General features: G+C 48.5%; 2 protein-coding genes across 5 annotated transcripts in view; both read right to left on the bottom strand.

The window, feature by feature from the left end:
• LOC306940372 (embryonic polyadenylate-binding protein-like) overlaps positions 1–20099 on the bottom strand; it is a 30864-nt gene that overhangs the window by 2297 nt on the left and 8468 nt on the right. For all 4 annotated transcript variants that reach the window (XM_079525417.1, XM_079525418.1, XM_079525420.1 and 1 more), the window contains exons 7-15: positions 16623–16760; positions 14633–14728; positions 11235–11504; positions 10105–10192; positions 8692–8811; positions 6948–7120; positions 4532–4649; positions 1793–1923; positions 450–530 (exon numbers count right to left, since the gene is read on the bottom strand). In XM_079525417.1, the coding sequence (XP_079381543.1) occupies positions 468–530; positions 1793–1923; positions 4532–4649; positions 6948–7120; positions 8692–8811; positions 10105–10192; positions 11235–11504; positions 14633–14728; positions 16623–16760 (1197 nt within the window). In that variant the 3' untranslated portion in view covers positions 450–467. The remainder of the gene's footprint in view (positions 1–449; positions 531–1792; positions 1924–4531; positions 4650–6947; positions 7121–8691; positions 8812–10104; positions 10193–11234; positions 11505–14632; positions 14729–16622; positions 16761–20099) is intronic.
• On the bottom strand, positions 17821–19326 carry LOC306943174 (protein disulfide-isomerase-like; the record flags this gene model as incomplete). Its single annotated transcript, XM_079529377.1, has 1 exon — positions 17821–19326. One exon carries the CDS (start codon positions 19324–19326, stop codon positions 17821–17823), a length of 1506 nt encoding a protein of 501 aa, XP_079385503.1.

The raw sequence follows: 20099 nt of genomic DNA, 5'->3' as shown, positions 1-20099 counted from the left end.
TAGCACTGGTAAAAGGCCCTATCTCTCTTTGAAACAGTGCCCGCTTTTTGAGTGGTGCAACCACTCCTATAGACAGCTATGTGTGTCCCTGTGTCCGAGCACGAAAATAGCGTTTGTTCACCAAGTGTCACTGTTGCACAGCCTAACACACAGACACACACAGGCCAGGGAAGAGGGCTTGTACAGTACAGTACAGTACAGTACAGTACAGTACAGTACAGTACAGTACAGTACAGTACAGTACAGTACCACTCGCTTCAGACGGGTCTGATTTTTTCTAAAATGCTTTCCATTCTAAATTCCATTCTAAATTCTTTATTGGGAATAACCCCTTGAGATGAATCGTCAACAAAAGTCAAAGTCAGTATTGAAAATGCTTCTTTGTTTTGCCTGTGAATCAGTTCTACAATAATAATACTAATAATGTTGATTAAGATGTTAGCGCTAACCTGAAGGGGTTCAGTTCTTTACTTCTTAGGAGAGTCGTCTTTAGCCTGGTGGGCCTGAAGCACAGCAACCGCTTCCTCCAGCTGGAAGAAAACCATCACATCACATCAGTCACAACCAACAACAAGACATTTCTCCTCCAGTACAGTTAACACAAAGCGTCATGTATGACATAAAAGGCACGTCTGCTTCTACGGCCCGACGGCTTGGAATAAACACCTAAAGACAGGCAGCTCTATCGCTTAACCCATTTAGACCCGAGGACCATTCTACAAATGCCTTCTAAATTCTGACAGTTTTCTGAAAAACCCATGTTTCTATGTGTCGTTCTCAAACATTTTCATGTCAAGGACCCCAAAAAAAATATGTAATTGGCCGCTGACCCCCATGTGAAAATATGTAGTTCCAGGGACCCCCCAGAAGCAAAGATTTGAGTTAAAAACATTCACTCTGAAAGAATATATATATATTCAAAGATTTGAGGCACATCTTCACGATTTAAAAAAAATAGCAGACCTATGAGCTTGTAGATCTGCTATTTTTCAATAGCTAAAGTGTAACATAATGCTTAAAACACCAAGAGGGGTTCCCGCCCCAGAATGCGTTAAAGCACAACTAAAGAGCTATTTCTTCACACTTGCTTTTAGTTGATTTTTAATTCTCTCTGTTGTAATTCATGTCCTCACTGTTTTGCCTTATTAACTGCCTTTTAGTGTTATTATTTTAATGTTGTTGTAGGCTTTAGCTTTTCTTTTTTTCCCCTTTATTGTGCTGTAAAGCACTTTGAGGTGCATTTCATGTCATGAAAGGTGCTATACAAATACAGTTGTACTAGAAGGCCGGTCTCGCTCTAGCGCCACCCAAAAAAGAAAAACACAAGCAGTAGGTATTGTGCAAGAATGGATTCTCAGAAAAGTACGTGTAGAGTAAAGAGGACAGTTGCATGGATGCAATGTATAGTGCGTGTTATTTCCTATGGCATGCATTACCATTAAGTGCATGGAGAAATTAGTGCAAACATTAAGAGTAGTTTGGTAGAAGAAGACGAACAGATAAACAGGTCACACCTTTTCAATTAGGGTAGAATAATAATTATTATTATTATTACATATGGCCAGGTGTGAATAGACCCCCCCCCCCCCGCCCCGGAAGCAAAGATTGGAGTTAAAAACGTTCGCTCTGAAAGAATATGTATTCAAAGATCTGCGCCACATTTTTCAAAAATAGCAGACATACAAGCTTGTAGATCTGCTATTTTTCCAACAGCTAAAGTACAACATAACCGCTTAAAAACACCAAAAGGGGTTCCCGTCCCAAAATGGGTTAACAAACGCATCATCGCCACCTTTGCGTGGAGGGACTCTGGAGACTCCAGCATGTGCAGCAGCTCAGAGTTGTCGATCTCCAGCAGCATGCCTGTGATCTTCCCCGCCAGCGCCGGCTGGACGGCCTGGATCAGTGGATACAGACGCTCACCTACAGGACAATATAACACGGCGTTCTGTTATTGGACGGCCTGGATCAGTGGATACAGACGCTCACCTACAGGACAATATAACACGCCGTTCTGTTATTGGACGGCCTGGATCAGTGGATACAGACGCTCACCTACAGGACAATATAACACGCCGTTCTGTTATTGGACGGCCTGGATCAGTGGATACAGACGCTCACCTACAGGACAATATAACACGCCGTTCTGTTATTGGACGGCCTGGATCAGTGGATACAGACGCTCACCTACAGGACAATATAACACGCCGTTCTGTTATTGGACGGCCTGGATCAGTGGATACAGACGCTCACCTACAGGACAATATAACACGCCGTTCTGTTATTGGACGGCCTGGATCAGTGGATACAGACGCTCACCTACAGGACAATATAACACGCCATTCTGTTATTGGACGGCCTGGATCAGTGGATACAGACGCTCACCTACAGGACAATATAACACGGCGTTCTGTTATCGGACGACCTGGATCAGTGGATACAGACGCTCACCTACAGGACAATATAACACGGCGTTCTGTTATTGGACGGCCTGGATCAGTGGATACAGACGCTCACCTACAGGACAATATAACAGCGTTCTGTTATTGGACGGCCTGGATCAGTGGATACAGACGCTCACCTACAGGACAATATAACACGCCGTTCTGTTATTGGACGGCCTGGATCAGTGGATACAGACGCTCACCTACAGGACAATATAACACGGCGTTCTGTTATCGGACGGCCTGGATCAGTAGATACAGACGCTCACCTACAGGACAATATAACACGGCGTTCTGTTATCGGACGGCCTGGATCAGTGGATACAGACGCTCACCTACAGGACAATATAACACGGCGTTCTGTTATTGGACGGCCTGGATCAGTGGATACAGACGCTCACCTACAGGACAATATAACACGGCGTTCTGTTATCGGACGGCCTGGATCAGTGGATACAGACGCTCACCTACAGGACAATATAACACGGCGTTCTGTTATCGGACGGCCTGGATCAGTGGATACAGACGCTCACCTACAGGACAATATAACACGGCGTTCTGTTATCGGACGGCCTGGATCAGTGGATACAGACGCTCACCTACAGGACAATATAACACGGCGTTCTGTTATTGGACGGCCTGGATCAGTGGATACAGACGCTCACCTACAGGACAATATAACACGGCGTTCTGTTATTGGACGACCTGGATCAGTAGATACAGACGCTCACCTACAGGACAATATAACACGGCGTTCTGTTATTGGACGACCTGGATCAGTAGATACAGACGCTCACCTACAGGACAATAACATTAGTCTCTTCCAATAGTTTTCATTTAGTTTCATTCACATTTTAGTCACCCGGAATGTTTTAGTGTTAGTCTAGTTTTAGACGACTAAATATCACAAGATTTTAGTCGACTAAATCTAGTTGATTTAGTCGATGTATTTTGGCGGGCCTTGATGCCGTCGTAATGACTGTTTTTACACTTGCTGAAAATAGCTGATCTACAAGCTCACACCGCGTCACGCTGCGACACGTTGTGAGCTTGTAGATCGGCAATTTTCAGCATGCAACCAAGTGTAAAATGACTTCTACTGGATCTCGTGTCCTCTAGTCCCTTCCTAACATTTTAGTCTAGTTTGAATTTGTTGACGAAATTGTCAGTATATTTAGTCTTAGTTTTAGTCATCATAGCTTAGTTTTCATTTAGTTTCCATTTAGTTTTCGTCAGTGAAAAAAGGTAGTCGACGAACATTTTTCGTCTTATTTTAGTGGACATAATCAACACTGATTAGTGGACAGCCTGGATGAGAGGACACAGGTGCTGACAGCTACATGACAACATTAGCCTTACGAACGGCTTGTATCTTAGCCGTTAAGCATAACTTTGACTGTTCTACCTGTAATGTTAACAATTGTGGCAATAATAATAATGAATTGCATTTTTATAGCGCTTTTGCAAGTGCTCAAAGCGCTTTACAATGGTTCATTCATTCATACATTGGGAGGTGAAGCGGCGAACAGTCGACGCCAGCGTCCTCACTATCCCACATTCACACACCAACGGTGGCGAGCTCACACTGTAGGATTCAGTGTCTTGCCCAAGGACACTTCGACATGTGGACAGGAGGAGCCGGGATTCGAACCGCCGACCCAGGGATCATAGGCCTATCTCACAGCCCCCTTTCCACGCCCCCTTCCGGTAGCTAGTGGTGTCATTTAACATTAGAATTTACACGTTTTTTTCTCTGGAGAATCTAAGTACATTTCCTAATGTAAAAATGTGACAGACCAATATTATTATGGTAAATCAGCTCGAACAGATAGAACAAACCTTACCTTGAGAAAACAAAAGTAGCGTCTATGGAGTGACGTCACGCTATCACCTCAGCTCCGGAAGGGGGCGTGACAATTCTGTGAGATAGGCCTATTGGACGACCTGCTCTACCTCCTGAGCCATAGTCGCCCCTGATGCTAATAAAGCCAATCAATCCATCAATAACAGAACTGAGCGGATCACATTGCTGCAGTGGGGTACTAAAAGAGAAGGATACCACACACACAGTAGTAGACGGTACACACCCAACAGTTGTTTCTGGTCCATGAGCGGAGCGGCAGCCAGCATGGAGGCAGTGAGAGGCTCCTGGCCTCGGACGTGGACCGCTGGTCCTCCCACCATCACCACCTGGGGAGGATGAACCTTCACAACACACACACACACACACACACACACACACACACGCGCACACTTTATTAGAGTTCACATTTAAACCAAGGACTATCTAAAGAGGACGAGAAGCGAAGACCGTACGGTCCTCTTTAGATAGTCCTTGATTTAAACAAGGAAGTTTAGCCAATGCCCTCTTGGCGTGGGCATTCCTGCAATCTGCAGGCCCCTCACAACTTGGTGATTTATGGACATCACCAAGGCTTCCAAATATGAACACAATGCAGTTTACATTTGTAGCCAAGCTGTATAATAGCATCCTTAACCCTAGAACCTAGGGCAAAAAGGTGAAAATATTCCTAAAAAAAAGAGAAATGAAGTTGGGAACTTCTCCTTTATATTGTGCATGAACAACATGGCAGTCAAAACTTGTGCTTATACATTTTGGCAGATGAAACATATGAACTTATGTCAAAGGGAGTCTACCAATGCGACCTCAAGCCTGGAACGGCTGGCCCGGTGCGTCACAGGAACAAGGACACAGGAGGAGAGGACACAGGAGCAGCACGGACATGTTGAGCCTTGTTAACGTTTCTACTACTATGCGGTCTTCATCGGAGTCAAGACTCTCATATGAACTTATGTCCTTTGCTAGACACGACATAATTGTTGACCTATTAGTAGGGATGGAGCTCGTTAATTGTTAACGATCACCTTATCGAGCAGGCTTAACGAGCCGGGTCCTAATCGAGCCCACTATCGAGCATTTGCTATTATTTTGTGGAAAGACGGGAGACAATTAATTCTGAACAGAACCTTATTTTTATTGGCCAGTTGTGATAGTTTGTACGCACGCACGCGCACACGCACACGCACACACACACACACACACACACACACACACACACAGTGGCTCAAGAGGTAGAGCAGGTCGTCCAATGATCCATGGGTCGGCGGTTCGAATCCCGGCTCCTCCTGTCTACATGTCGAAGTGTCCTTGGGCAAGACACTGAACCCCAAATTGCTCCCGATGTGCTGGTTGGTACCTTGCATGGCTTCCGCCGCAATCGGTGTATGAATGTGTGTGTGAATGGGTGAATGTAATGCACAATCTATGTAAAGCGCCTTGGATAAAGGCGCTATATAAATGCACCATTTACCATTTACACACACACACACACACACACACACACACACACACACACACACACACACACACACACACACACACACACTTTATTAATCTCTTTATTTTAACCAACCAAGACATCCCTTTGCACTACATTTTACTAGGGCCTTATACAGTACCTTTCTAACAGACAGAGGGAACTGTTCATTGTGTACCGTCACTTTAAATGCGTAATGTATACATCTTCGTACGGCGGTGTCACGCACCAAAAATAGCCAGTCTACAAGCTCACACCGCGTCTGGTTGCACCGCGTTGTGAGCTTGTAGCTCTGCCTTTTCAGCAACGATAGACTGAGAAGTTGCATGCACATTGGAATACGTCACGTATTATGCGAGACTATTCAATCGATCCGCGGGAGATATTATAACTACGCTTCCTCCCCGCAAATATATATCATATGCGGGGAGGAAGCACCAGTGAATCCTCGCTATGAGTCTGGCCACGCCAGGCTAGCAGCTGACGGCTCCCGTGTTGTTTCGACTCGGTGCAGACATGATGCAAAGGTATCGCATTTGGGTTTAATACAATGCATTATGGACAGATGTCTATGCATTGTCGAAATGCTCCCTTCCGTGCATGCAACAACTGTGGTAGGCTACATTATTGCATTTAGCTCCCCTCGTCTTTTGTTTTTAATGTTACCAAACCTTTTCACCCGTTCCACCATAGTTCCACGGCAAAACGATGACGCACCACGCAACCACCCGTCGCATCCCAGCCCCCTTATACTATGCCAGATAACAGACTCGACAAGCCAAAAGCTTATTGATACTCGGGTCTCGATAAATGCCGAACCGGGTTTGTAAGGGACCCGATTTTCGGGCTCCATCCCTACCTATTAGCCATGTACATTCCCTTATATAGCAGCCATTAAGAATATGCGACAGTGTTTCTGTAATTGGCGTGTGGTCATGGTGCAGACAATGAGGAGGAAACGTATTAGGATACCACAGAGAAAGATCGAGTCTGGTTGGAAGGACCTGTAATCTGGCTCCGACTGTAAAGGTGACTATATCCCCATCAACCGCATAACCTTTGAATATTGTACGAGATCTTGCGATTATCTCAAATAATTGTGATTATACGATTATGTAATAAACTGCGACAGCCATATATGTGGGGTTAGAACAGTGTCATGTACCTGCTGTCTGGGCATGGGGGGAGGAACAGGAATGTTGATGATTTGGGGAGCGTTCCTGTGTCCCGGAGGACCAGGGGGTCCCGGGTGTCCAGGAGGTCCGTATATGTACTGGTGCCCTCGGACCATGCCCTGCTTGTCGGCGCGGCTCCCCGCCGTCTGGGTGCCGATGTTATCTGGACCAGAGAGAGAGAGGGGGAGAGGGAGAGGGAGAGAGGGAGAGAGGGAGAGAGGGAGAGAGGGAGAGAGAGGGGGGGGGGGGGGGGGGAAGAGAGAGAGAGAGAGAGAGAGAGAGAGAGAGCGAGAGAGAGAGAGAGGGGGGGGAGAGAGAGGGAGAGGGGGAGAGAGACATTAGGGCAACTGAAGCCTTCACTCAACTTGAGGTGGCAGTGGCTCAGGAGGTAGAGTGGCCGCTTGGGAACTGGAGGTTTACCAGTTCGATCCCTGTGGGCTCCCCCAGAGTTAGGGTCAAAGTGTCCTTGAGCAAGACGCTGAACCCCTAATGGCTCCCGATGGTGAATATAATAAAAATCACACCCGTGTGAACTGTGAAGTGAGGGGCGCTCTTATCATCTATTGCTTCATTGTTACATTTCCTTTGTTCCTTTGTGTAGGACCGAAATAGCCAATTTGCTCGTCTACATATGACAAATTCTCCATTCATTGTCAATGGAAATTTATAGGAGGACAAAAATACCGATTTGCTCAGGGTCACCATGCAACTCCTTGCAACAAAACAAACCACACCAATGCAACTCCTTGCAACTGCCGTTAGGAATAATAGTCGCAAGTAGTTGCATGGTGACCCTCTGGTGTGGTTAGGGCAGCAGAGTGGCTCACAGCCTCAGCCTGATAACCTAAAAGTCTAATTATCTCCCCCGGGCTAGAAAGAATTCCCTTTAGTCTAGCAGCGGATAAGATAGTGGCTTCCATGATTCCAAGAGCTTATCAGAGTGGGGATATTCTTTGGGGGGGGGGGGTGTCCTGCTGTCAAAGGAGCTGGTCTTACTTGTCCTCTAGGTGTAGTGGTTGATGTGATGGGCCTGGGTGGTCTTACTTGTCCTCTGGGTGTAGTGGTTGATGTGATGGGCCTGGGTGGTCTTACTTGTCCTCTGGGTGTAGTGGTTGATGTGAGGGGCCTGGGTGGTCTTACTTGTCCTCTGGGTGTAGTGGTTGATGTGGGGGGCCTGGGTGGTCTTACTTGTCCTCTGGGTGTAGTGGTTGATGTGGGGGGCCTGGGTGGTCTTACTTGTCCTCTAGGTGTAGTGGTTGATGTGAGGGGCCTGGGTGGTCTTACTTGTCCTCTGGGTGTAGTGGTTGATGTGAGGGGCCTGGGGGGTTACTTACTTGTCCTCTAGGTGTAGTGGTTGATGTGAGGGGCCTGGGGGGTTACTTACTTGTCCTCTGGGTGTAGTGGTTGATGTGGGGGGCCTGGGGGGTTACTTACTTGTCCTCTGGGTGTAGTGGTTGATGTGGGGGGCCTGGGGGGTTACTTACTTGTCCTCTGGGTGTAGTGGTTGATGTGAGGGGCCTGGGGGGGTTACTTACTTGTCCTCTAGGTGTAGTGGTTGATGTGGGGGGCCTGGGGGGTTACTTACTTGTCCTCTAGGTGTAGTGGTTGATGTGAGGGGCCTGGGGGGTTACTTACTTGTCCTCTAGGTGTAGTGGTTGATGTGAGGGGCCTGGGGGGTCTTACTTGTCCTCTGGGTGTAGTGGTTGATGTGAGGGGCCTGGGGGGGTTACTTACTTGTCCTCTGGGTGTAGTGGTTGATCCGTGGGGCCTGGGTGGACGCCTGTCGTACCGTGGCGATGGGCGTGGACACGCGGCGGGGGAAAGCGCTGCCCACGTAGTGGCCGGGGTACGGACCTGTGACAACAACAACACCACAACATCAACACAACAGGGTATACGGGCCTACGACGACGAGAAACATCAGCACGGAAACAATATAGAGTGGATTGCCCAAAGGTCATAACCACTATAGTTATTGTCACACTTTATTATTTTTCTGGAGTAACCTACCTAACTTCCGCTGTGATTGGCCGAGCTTTGCATAACGTTTGTAGTAGCCAATTGGCTGTTGTTGGTTATGTAACCAATCTATGTTTTACAATGTGCTCAAGGGAGGGCAAAACTTTCCCGAGATTCCTTGCGAAGCATGAGCGTGCGTCACAGAGCAGCGCATGTTCGGGTCTGTAAGTCCCGGAAAAAGATGTGCTGTGATTGGCCAGTAGTCACTTGAGTGGCAGCGTGACGTAACGTGCCTTCCACACTTCCGGCGTACTTCCTCTCCCAGTGTAAATTCTTCCGCCCCTCCTTCAACACACATCGCTCCAACGAACTGCAGCGGCCAATAATGAGGCATCTATTCTTTAAATATCTATGGCCCATACATCCAAACAGAAATGTCCTATCTGATTGACAGCCCATACATCCAAACAGAAATGTCCTATCTGATTGACAGCCCATACATCCAAACAGAAATGTCCTCTCTGATTGACAGCCCATACATCCAAACAGAAATGTCCTATCTGATTGACAGCCCATACATCCAAACAGAAATGTCCTCTCTGATTGACAGCCCATACATCCAAACAGAAATGTCCTATCTGATTGACAGCCCATACATCCAAACAGAAATGTCCTATCTGATTGACAGCCCATACATCCAAACAGAAATGTCCTATCTGATTGACAGCCCATACATCCAAACAGAAATGTCCTATCTGATTGACAGCCCATACATCCAAACAGAAATGTCCTATCTGATTGACAGCCCATACATCCAAACAGAAATGTCCTATCTGTTTGACAGCCCATACATCCAAACAGAAAGGTCCTATCTGATTGACAGCCCATACATCCACACAGAAAGGTCTGATTGCATTAAACAACGTTAAACTCACCTTGCCACATGATTTTCCACTCAATGTATGCATGTGCATACTCTATATAAGAATTGCTAATTCTATTGAGATTATTAAATCCCTTCTTAAATCACTTTTATTGTTTGTGATGTTGTTGCACTTTTGTTGATGTTGCACATGCATACTTTATGGTTGATGTTTTTCTTTTCACCCTGCACAGCATAGTTTGATTGTTGAAAATGTGCTTTATGAATAAAATTTGATTTGACACACACACCACACACACACACACCTGGGGGTCTGGGTGGCTGTGCGGTGGTCCAGCGGGGTGGTGGGGGGGTGCGGACAGCATTGTGGTTGTAGAAGGATCGAGTCGGAGGCTGCAACGAGACACACTGTTCAGTTACCATGTATGGATCAGACAACGGTACTAATAATAACAACATAACATATTCTAGGGTGTTTTAGGGTATAGAATTAGCCTCTGCATATGCATGAGAAAAATGTAGTTTGCAAAAAGTAGATATAGCAAATTTAAATAATTATAGAGAGGGATGCAACGATGTGACATTTCTGGCCCGTACCGATAATCGATGCCAACATTGCTGTTACGGTCGATAACCGATATTTGCTAATGTGTTTTGTTATCGTTCAATACCGATGTTGCATTTTAAGCCGATACCTATATGATGAGCGATTACTGAGCAGTTGAGACGAATAACAGTCTAAGTCCATCATTTATTCTGACACCTCTCCGAAAAGGCCTAGCTGTCCCGACCCCTTATCCATAATTTATACATTATGGATAATTAGTTTGGACTTAAGACTGTTATTCGTCTCGACTGCTCATTATTGTCCATCCCTACCATCTCAAGGCATGTCACAATGAGATGCTTTGTGACGTTGCAGATCCCATTTGCCATTCTGGAAACTTTGTGGAGCTACAAGCTCACAGCGCATGGAGCAGTGTTGTTTTTGTCGAGTAAAAATGTTCAACGACTACCTTTTTCCACTGACTAAAACTAAATGCAAACTAAGCTATGATGACTAAAACTAAGACTAAATATATTGACAATTTCGTTGACGAATATAAACTAGACTAAAATGTTAGGAAGGGACTAGTGGACAAGAGATCCAGTACAAGTAATTTTACACTCGGTTGCATGCTGAAAATAGCCGATCTACAAGCTCGCAGCGCGACGCGTTGCGAGCTTGTAGATGGGCTATTTTCAGCAAGTGAAATAACAGTCATTACGACGGCATCGAGGCCCGCCAAAATACATTTTAGTCGACTAAATCAACTGTAGAACACCAAAACATTCCAGGTGACTAAAATGTGACTAAAACTAAATGAAAACTATTCAAGAGACTGACTAAAACTAAAACAACATTGGCATGGGCGGGGGGGGAGGCTCACGTTACCTGAGGCACAGTGGACATGAAGTAGCCTCCCTGCTGGTACCCTTCCATCATGGGCCCGGGGCCGGGCATGGCGCGCACCGTGGCCAGCCTCTGCATGTACTTGTTGGTGAGGATGGCCTTGCGTTCCTCCTTTCTCTGGGCCAGCGCCACGTACAGCGGCTTGGTGGCCACGATGCGCCCGTTCATCTCCGTCACGGCCTTGGTGGCCTCCTCCGGCGACGAGAAACACACGAAGCCGAAGCCCTTGCTGTGGCCGCCGTCCGTCATGACCTGTTAGAGAGAGAGAGACACACCGGGACGCAGTGAGAGAGAGAGAGAGAGAGAGAGAGAGAGAGAGAGACACCGGGACGCAGTGAGAGAGACACACCGGGACGCAGTGAGAGAGACACACCGGGACGCAGTGAGAGAGACACACCGGGACGCAGTGAGAGAGACACACCGGGACGCAGTGAGAGAGAGAGACACACCGGGACGCAGTGAGAGAGAGAGACACACCGGGACGCAGTGAGAGAGAGAGACACACCGGGACGCAGTGAGAGAGAGAGACACACCGGGACGCAGTGAGAGAGACACACCGGGACGCAGTGAGAGAGAGACACACCGGGACGCAGTGAGAGAGAGAGACACGGGGACGCAGTGAGAGAGAGAGAGAGACACACACCGGGACGCAGTGAGAGAGAGAGAGAGAGAGACACACCGGGACGCAGTGAGAGAGAGAGACACACCGGGACGCAGTGAGAGAGAGAGACACACCGGGACGCAGTGAGAGAGAGAGACACACCGGGACGCAGTGAGAGAGAGAGAGAGACACCGGGACGCAGTGAGAGAGAGACACCGGGACGCAGTGAGAGAGAGAGACACACCGGGACGCAGTGAGAGAGAGAGACACACCGGGACGCAGTGAGAGAGACACACCGAGACGCAGTGAGAGAGAGAGACACACCGGGACGCAGTGAGAGAGAGAGACACCGGGACGCAGTGAGAGAGACACACCGGGACGCAGTGAGTGAGAGAGACACACCGGGACGCAGTGAGTGAGAGAGAGAGAGACACACCGGGACGCAGTGAGTGAGAGAGACACACTGGGACGCAGTGAGAGAGAGAGAGACACACCGGGACGCAGTGAGAGAGACACACCGGGACGCAGTGAGAGAGAGAGAGACACACCGGGACGCAGTGAGAGAGAGAGAGAGACACACCGGGACGCAGTGAGTGAGAGAGACACACTGGGACGCAGTGAGAGAGAGAGACACACCGGGACGCAGTGAGAGAGAGAGAGACACCGGGACGCAGTGAGAGAGACACACCGGGACGCAGTGAGAGAGAGATACACACCGGGACGCAGTGAGAGAGAGAGACACACCGGGACGCAGTGAGAGAGACACACCGGGACGCAGTGAGAGAGAGACACACCGGGACGCAGTGAGAGAGAGAGACACACCGGGACGCAGTGAGAGAGAGACACACCGGGACGCAGTGAGAGAGAGAGACACACCGGGACGCAGTGAGAGAGAGACACACCGGGACGCAGTGAGAGAGAGAGAGACACACCGGGACGCAGTGAGAGAGAGAGAGACACACCGGGACGCAGTGAGAGAGAGACACACACCGGGACGCAGTGAGAGAGAGAGACACCGGGACGCAGTGAGAGAGAGACACACACCGGGACGCAGTGAGAGAGAGAGACACACCGGGACGCAGTGAGAGAGAGAGAGACACACCGGGACGCAGTGAGAGAGAGAGACACACCGGGACGCAGTGAGAGAGAGACACACACCGGGACGCAGTGAGAGAGAGAGACACCGGGACGCAGTGAGAGAGAGACACACCGGGACGCAGTGAGAGAGAGAGAGACACACCGGGACGCAGTGAGAGAGAGAGACACACCGGGACGCAGTGAGAGAGAGACAAGACACCGGGACGCAGTGAGAGAGAGACACACCGGGACGCAGTGAGAGAGAGAGAGACACACCGGGACGCAGTGAGAGAGAGACACACCGGGACGCAGTGAGAGAGAGAGACACACCGGGACGCAGTGAGAGAGAGAGAGACACACCGGGACGCAGTGAGAGAGAGAGACACACCGGGACGCAGTGAGAGAGAGAGACACACCGGGACGCAGTGAGAGAGAGACACACCGGGACGCAGTGAGAGAGAGACACACCGGGACGCAGTGAGAGAGAGAGAGAGAGACACCGGGACGCAGTGAGAGAGAGAGAGACACCGGGACGCAGTGAGAGAGAGAGACACACCGGGACGCAGTGAGAGAGATAAGACACCGGGACGCAATGAGAGAGAGACACCGGGACGCAGAGAGAGAGAGAGACACACCGGGATGCAGTGAGAGAGACTCTTCCATTGGACAGTGCACTTTTTCTTCACTACCTCGATGCTTCTCAACCCTGTGGGTCGATCTACGAGTTTGTAGATCGTCCATTTTCACAATATTTATCTGTGGAAGCCCAGGTGACAGTAAAATGTCGATTTAAGGACTTTTAAGACCTTTTTAATACCAAGGAAATCACACTCCTGTGAAGTGAGGGGCGCCCACCGTATGTATAACCGGCCACATGTCGTCATTCAGTGCCCTAAACCAACATTAAAGTCCATAGACTTGGCTGGAAAACGATTTACGTCTTAAGTGCTCTAAACAAACTGAAATGTGATATCCTCAAAGCCCATAGCCGTGGCTGCCATGTGACGTAATCTTCAAAGACCATGCAAAAGTAATCACACTATGCTTTACAAACTGGTCAAACATTGGCCAAATTGTCAAATATTATTAGAGGCAAATATTGTGAAAATAGCCGATCGAGGCGTTGTGAGCTTGTAGGTCTGCCAGTTTCACATTGTTGGGTTCTAATACGATTCCTTTTGGGAACCCCCTGAACCTGAAAAGGTTGAGAACCACAACCACTAGCACAGTGGTTTTCAACCCTTTTCACATAAAAGGCCCATTATTTATTTGGCATTTGAGCCATTTGGACCACCAGACGATTCAGCCTCTCAGACCCAAAACTAAAATTATATTTTGTTATCGTCGGATAAGATTTTGTCCACAATTCCATGCTGTATTGATGTTGGTACCATTAGGAGAGAGAACAGGAAAACATTGATCAAAGTAACAATGTTTCTGCATTCTCTATTTGCGTAGACTTCTTGTAAATTACTGTAAGTAATGCAGATGTTTAACAATAATTTAACTCTTTGAGAGTTAAAAGTCTCAAAAGTTAAAGATCTAGAAGGGTCCATTTGGTTTCATTTCACGCTCTCAAAAGTTAAAGATCTAGAAGGGTCCATTTGGTTACCAACTCTCCGCCATTTAGCTGGGGACCACTGGTGGTCCTCCGACCACTGGTTGAGAACCACTGCACTAGCATAAAGAGCTACTAATGTACCTTGGCACTGGTGATGGTCCCGTAGGGAGCAAACTCGTTGCGCAGTCTCTCGTCGTCTATGCCGTCATCCAGGTTCTTCACGTACAAATTCACTCCCTGGCATCGACACACAAGACATGACATGAATTCACTCCCTGGCATCGACACACAAGACATGACATGAATTCACTCCCTGGCATCGACACAGAAGACATGACATGAATTCACTCCCTGGCATCGACACAGAAGCAGCAAGACATGAATTCACTCCCTGGCATCGACACAGAAGACATGACATGAATTCACTCCCTGGCATCGACACAGAAGACATGAATTCACTCCCTGGCATCGACACAGAAGACATGACATGAATTCACTCCCTGGCATCGACACAGAAGACATGAATTCACTCCTTGGCATCGACACAGAAGACATGAATTCACTCCCTGGCATCGACACAGAAGACATGAATTCACTCCCTGGCATCGACACAGAAGACATGAATTCACTCCCTGGCATCGACACAGAAGACATGAATTCACTCCCTGGCATCGACACAGAAGACATGAATTCACTCCCTGGCATCGACACAGAAGACATGAATTCACTCCCTGGCATCGACACAGAAGACATGAATTCACTCCCTGGCATCGACACAGAAGACATGAATTCACTCCCTGGCATCGACACAGAAGACATGAAGACATGAATTCACTCCTTGGTATCGACACAGAAGACATGAAGACATGAATTCACTCCTTGGTATCGACACAGAAGACATGACGACATGAATTCACTCCCTGGCATCGACACAGAAGCAGCAAGACATGAATTCACTCCCTGGCATCGACACAGAAGCAGCAAGACATGAATTCACTCCCTGGCATCGACACAGAAGCAGCAAGACATGAATTCACTCCCTGGCATCGACACACAAGCAGCAAGACATGAATTCACTCCCTGGCATCGACACACAAGCAGCAAGACATGAATTCACTCCCTGGCATCGACACAGAAGCAGCAAGACATGATGACATGAAGGCAATTCAAAGGTCAAAGATCACCCCGGTAAAAAACGTGTTAATTTAATTGAGAGCGTGTGTAACACCTGGGAATCGAACCCGGCCGGGTCTCCACCGCGGAAAGCCAACTTCTTAACCACTAATCCAAAGGGATATCTCTGAGACTCTGGGGAGATATTAGACTTTTTAGGCCAACAGGCTGAGGTTGTTAGCTACACGTGCATGTCATTGTGTGTAGCTGTCTGTACCGCAACCACACTGTTCCTCCCCGACACCACACAATTGGCGACGCGCCCTAGTCATGTGTCACGGGCTGAACAGCACTGCCCGGCTTTTCTCCGTGGTGGGAAATATTGCTTGGTGCAGGCATTGCCTATAAGGGGGAGGGTAATAATTTACGATTCTCGGTAAATAACTCGAACAGCGATGAGTCGGCTCTAGCGGCCATCGCGAAGTCATAGGCCTAAAAACCTCACTGCACCTGGTAGCGCTGGATTCACGGTTGTTTTCGGCGACAAAAATTAAGACGAAAAATGTTTTCGACTACCTTTCACTGACGAAAACTAAATGGAAACTAAATGAAAACTAAGCTATGATGACTAAAACTAAGACTAAATATACTGACAATTTCGTCAACAAATAAAAACTAGACTAAAATGATAGGAAGGGACTAGTGGACAAGAGTATAAGACACAAGTCATTTTACACTTGGTTGCATGCTGAAAATAGCCGATCCTACAAGCTCACAACGCGACACGTTGTGAGCTTGTAGATCGGCTATTTTCAGCAAGTGTGAAATATGTCATTACGACGGCATCAAGCCCCGCCAAAATACATTTTAGTCGACAAAACCAACCGTAGATTTAGTCGAATAAAATCTTATGATGTTTAGTCGACTAAAACTAGACTAAAATGTGACTAAAACTAAATGAAAACTATTCAAAAGACTAACTTGCTACCAAACACAACACCGGCTGGACTCACTGTACCTGGTAGCGCTGGATCCGGTCCTGTTTGATCTGGTCAAACTTGCGCTTCAGCTCTCCCTGCCGCTCCATCCTCTTCTGAGCTCGCCCGGCGTAGAGGACCTTACCGTTCAGCTCTTTGCCGTTCATCTCCTCCACGGCCTAAAACAATAAACACACATTTATATGACCTTGAAAAAAAGAAAAGTTTTTTTTTCAAAAAAAAAAGGGGGCACCTCGATGTTTACTTTGTGTTTGTTTAGAGATTAGAAGGTCCATAGACATCCTCTGAAAGAATATTATATTCAAATATTTGTGCCACATTTTCACGATTTTTCCTAAAATAGCAGATCTACAAGCTCATAGCGCGCCACCGAGTGGCGCGCTATGAGCTTGTAGATCTGCTATTTTTCAATAGCTAAAGTATAACATAATGCTTAGTTAAAACACCAAAAGGGGTTCCCGTCCAGAATGGGTTAAACAAACATTAAAAGTCCATAGACTTGGCTGCTAATGTCCGAAAGCCAGACGCCTTTCTCCATCACAATTCAGCTGCACTGCTCCGCTGACAACGCTTGGAAAAGATAAATCTGGCGACATTGGACCCAAACGTTAAAAAAAATAAAAATAAAAATCACACTTGTGTGTGCTCTCATCATCATACATCACATTCCATGCGCAACCAATCAAATCATCACAAAATGTAATTCCGGCCAATCACGTTTGGCGTCTTCACTTTTCTGCCCTCACTTTTATCTTCAATGTTTGTGTTCACACAAACCCGGAAAGCTGGGCATAGGAGGGGCTAGCGCCCCTCAAAAATAATTATTGTACCGTTTGGCTTAATATTGTGTATATACTTTTATTTGATTTTATGTTATAAAATATTGGAAGTCAAAGGTGGTTCCATGGTATTTGTTTCTGGAACCGTATGAGTAGCCTACTTGACGTCTGCTGTGCAACCACTATACCAGTGGTTCTCAAACGTTTTAATTTCACTCCGAGAGAGTACAAATTAAACCAAATTTGGTTTAATTTGTACTCTCTCGGAGTGAAAATGGAACCAAATTTGGTTCCATTTGTACCCTCTCAAGAGTTACGGTCCTGTAAGGGTCCATTTGGAACTCTCCCTATAGGAATCGTTAAAGGGAACCGGAGCGTTACGAGGGAATCGTTAAGGAACCGGCATCGTTGAAACCCTAAAAAGGTTCCCAACCCTGCTTTATAACTCGTCGCGTGCGTCCTCCTCCTCCTCCTCCTCCTCCTCCCGTCCTCCGCTCTCCAGGAAGCGCACAAAGCCCTCCAGCGTCCTCTCCCCGGTGTAGTCGATGACCTTCCCTCCATCTCCCGCCGGGAACAACTTGAGCGCGGGGAAGCTGTGGACGTGGACGTGCTCCGCGGCGTTGGCCGTCACGTCCATCTTGGCCACCACCACGTCCTGCCGGTCCTTGTAGCGCTCCCCCAGCTGCTCCCAGACGGGCGCCAGCCTCTTGCAGTAGCCGCACCACGGCGCGTACATCTTCACGAAGACGCTCTTGGTCGGGTCCAGGGCGACCTCCTTGAAGTTCTTGCCCACCAGCACCCGGACGGGGTTCTTGTCCCAGTCGTCGGGAACCTCCTGGCTCTTGAAGTGGGGCTCGAGCTTGCCCTGAACGTAGAGCGTGCAGAAGTGGACGATGCTCTCGGTGGTGATGATGGTCTCGTCGTCGTCGGGCTTGAATTGGGTGACCTTGGCCTCGACCTCCAGGTTGAGGAGACGCAGGGTGGGGCAGCGCTCCTTCTCGAGGCCCATGAACTCCATGATGTGCTGGTTGGTCTCCACGTCCACGTCCATGAGCACGAACAGGATCCTGCCCCGGAAGACCTCCGCCGCCTTCCTGAAGGCGGCCACTTTGTCCTGGAAGTCCGGAGCGGTGCCGGACGCGAACAGGAGGACGTGGTCCTTGAACTCTCTCAGGGCTTTGGGGGGGGCGTCGGTGGGACCGTCGTTCAGCGTCACGACCAGAGGGAACCGGTTGGCCTTGACGAAGGCCAGGAGAGCGGCCGCGGAGGAGAGCTCTCCTCTGCCGTCGAAGGCGCTGCGGCCCTCGTCGAACTTCTTGAAGAGGACGACGCCGTCCTCGGTCATCTGGAACCTCGAGTACAGCGCGTCCTCGGACGTCATCCCGAACGCGACGTCGTCGTCCGCGGCCTCCGCTGCCTCGGCGAAGGCCGCGGCGCGGTCGGACCGGGCGTCCCTGAAGAAGCCGACGACCGCCACCTCGTTGTCGGCGATCATGCGCTCCGCCTGCACGACCTCCGTTAGAGCGTCGACGCTCAGGCCCGAGCGTCTCCGGATCCACTCGAGGATGTCCTCGGCCCGCCTGCCATACGAGTACTCTCTGGGCGAGCTCTTCTTCCCTCCTCCCCGGAACAGCTTGATGGTCGGGTATCCCTCCACGCCGTGCTCCTTGGCCAGCTCCGTCTCCGCCGAGGCGTCCACCTTGCCCAGGCGGAAGCCCGAGCGCTCCGCCTTCAGCACGCCGGCCGCCCGGGCGTACTCGGGCGCCAGGGCTTTGCAGTGACCGCACCACGGGGCGTAGAACTCCACCAGGAGGTTGGGGTGGGCTCTCAGCGCCTCGTCGAAGTTGCTCTTCTTCAGCACCAGGACGCCCTCTTCCTCCGCGATCAGGGCCGACCGACCGCTCGTCACGATCAGCGCACAGAGGAACAACAACTTCAGAAACATGGCTACCGATGAGAAGGGTTTCCGAAAGACAGATTGAGAGAAACCGGTTTCTTTCTACCGCTACTATTGACTGAACTACAGAAAGTAACCTGGGCGCTCTATTGCGTCAATTCTAAATCAGTGTGCATAACCAACATGTTTATTTATACCCCAAACTGATCAAAGTTGTCAGGTCACTGCTGAGCTCCAATTGGACAGAGAGTGTGACGTCATGATTGCTATAGTATGATAGGAGATTGAACAAATAGCGCCACCATACGGGCCAGATCGAAAGATGTGGGTTAAGCACACTTCCCTGGCCTTCTGGGAACGATTCTCAGTCAGTCCACTCACTCGCGACAAAAACAGTTCCGGCTTGGCTGGGCAAAAAAAAAATAAAATAAAATAAATAACACTGCAGCAAACATCAAAGAAAAAGCTAACCCTGGTGATGAAAGACTGAAAGTCTTTCATCACCTTTCATGCGAGTAGCCAAAGTATATGAAGCCCAGCAAGTCCAGATGAGAAGACATTAAAGAATTCATGGACACCAAACAGATTGGCCGAAAATAGCACATCTACAAGCTCAAAGACTACTGCTATTTTGCCATTATTCCACCCAGAATGGAATGTTGTGCTACTGCTGGCTAGGGTTGGGATTCGTTAGGATTTTAACGGTTCCGGATCCTTCCCGGATCCCTCTTAACGGTTCCGGTTCCTAACGGTTCCCTTAACGGATCCTAATATTATTTTTTCCCCTTTTTTTCTGACATAGATTATGCTTATATTATAAC

This window comes from Electrona antarctica, assembly GCF_951216825.1.
Source record: "Electrona antarctica genome assembly, chromosome: 2".
Taxonomy (NCBI): Eukaryota; Metazoa; Chordata; class Actinopteri; order Myctophiformes; family Myctophidae; genus Electrona; species Electrona antarctica.
This window is presented reverse-complemented; position numbering and strand designations above follow the sequence as displayed.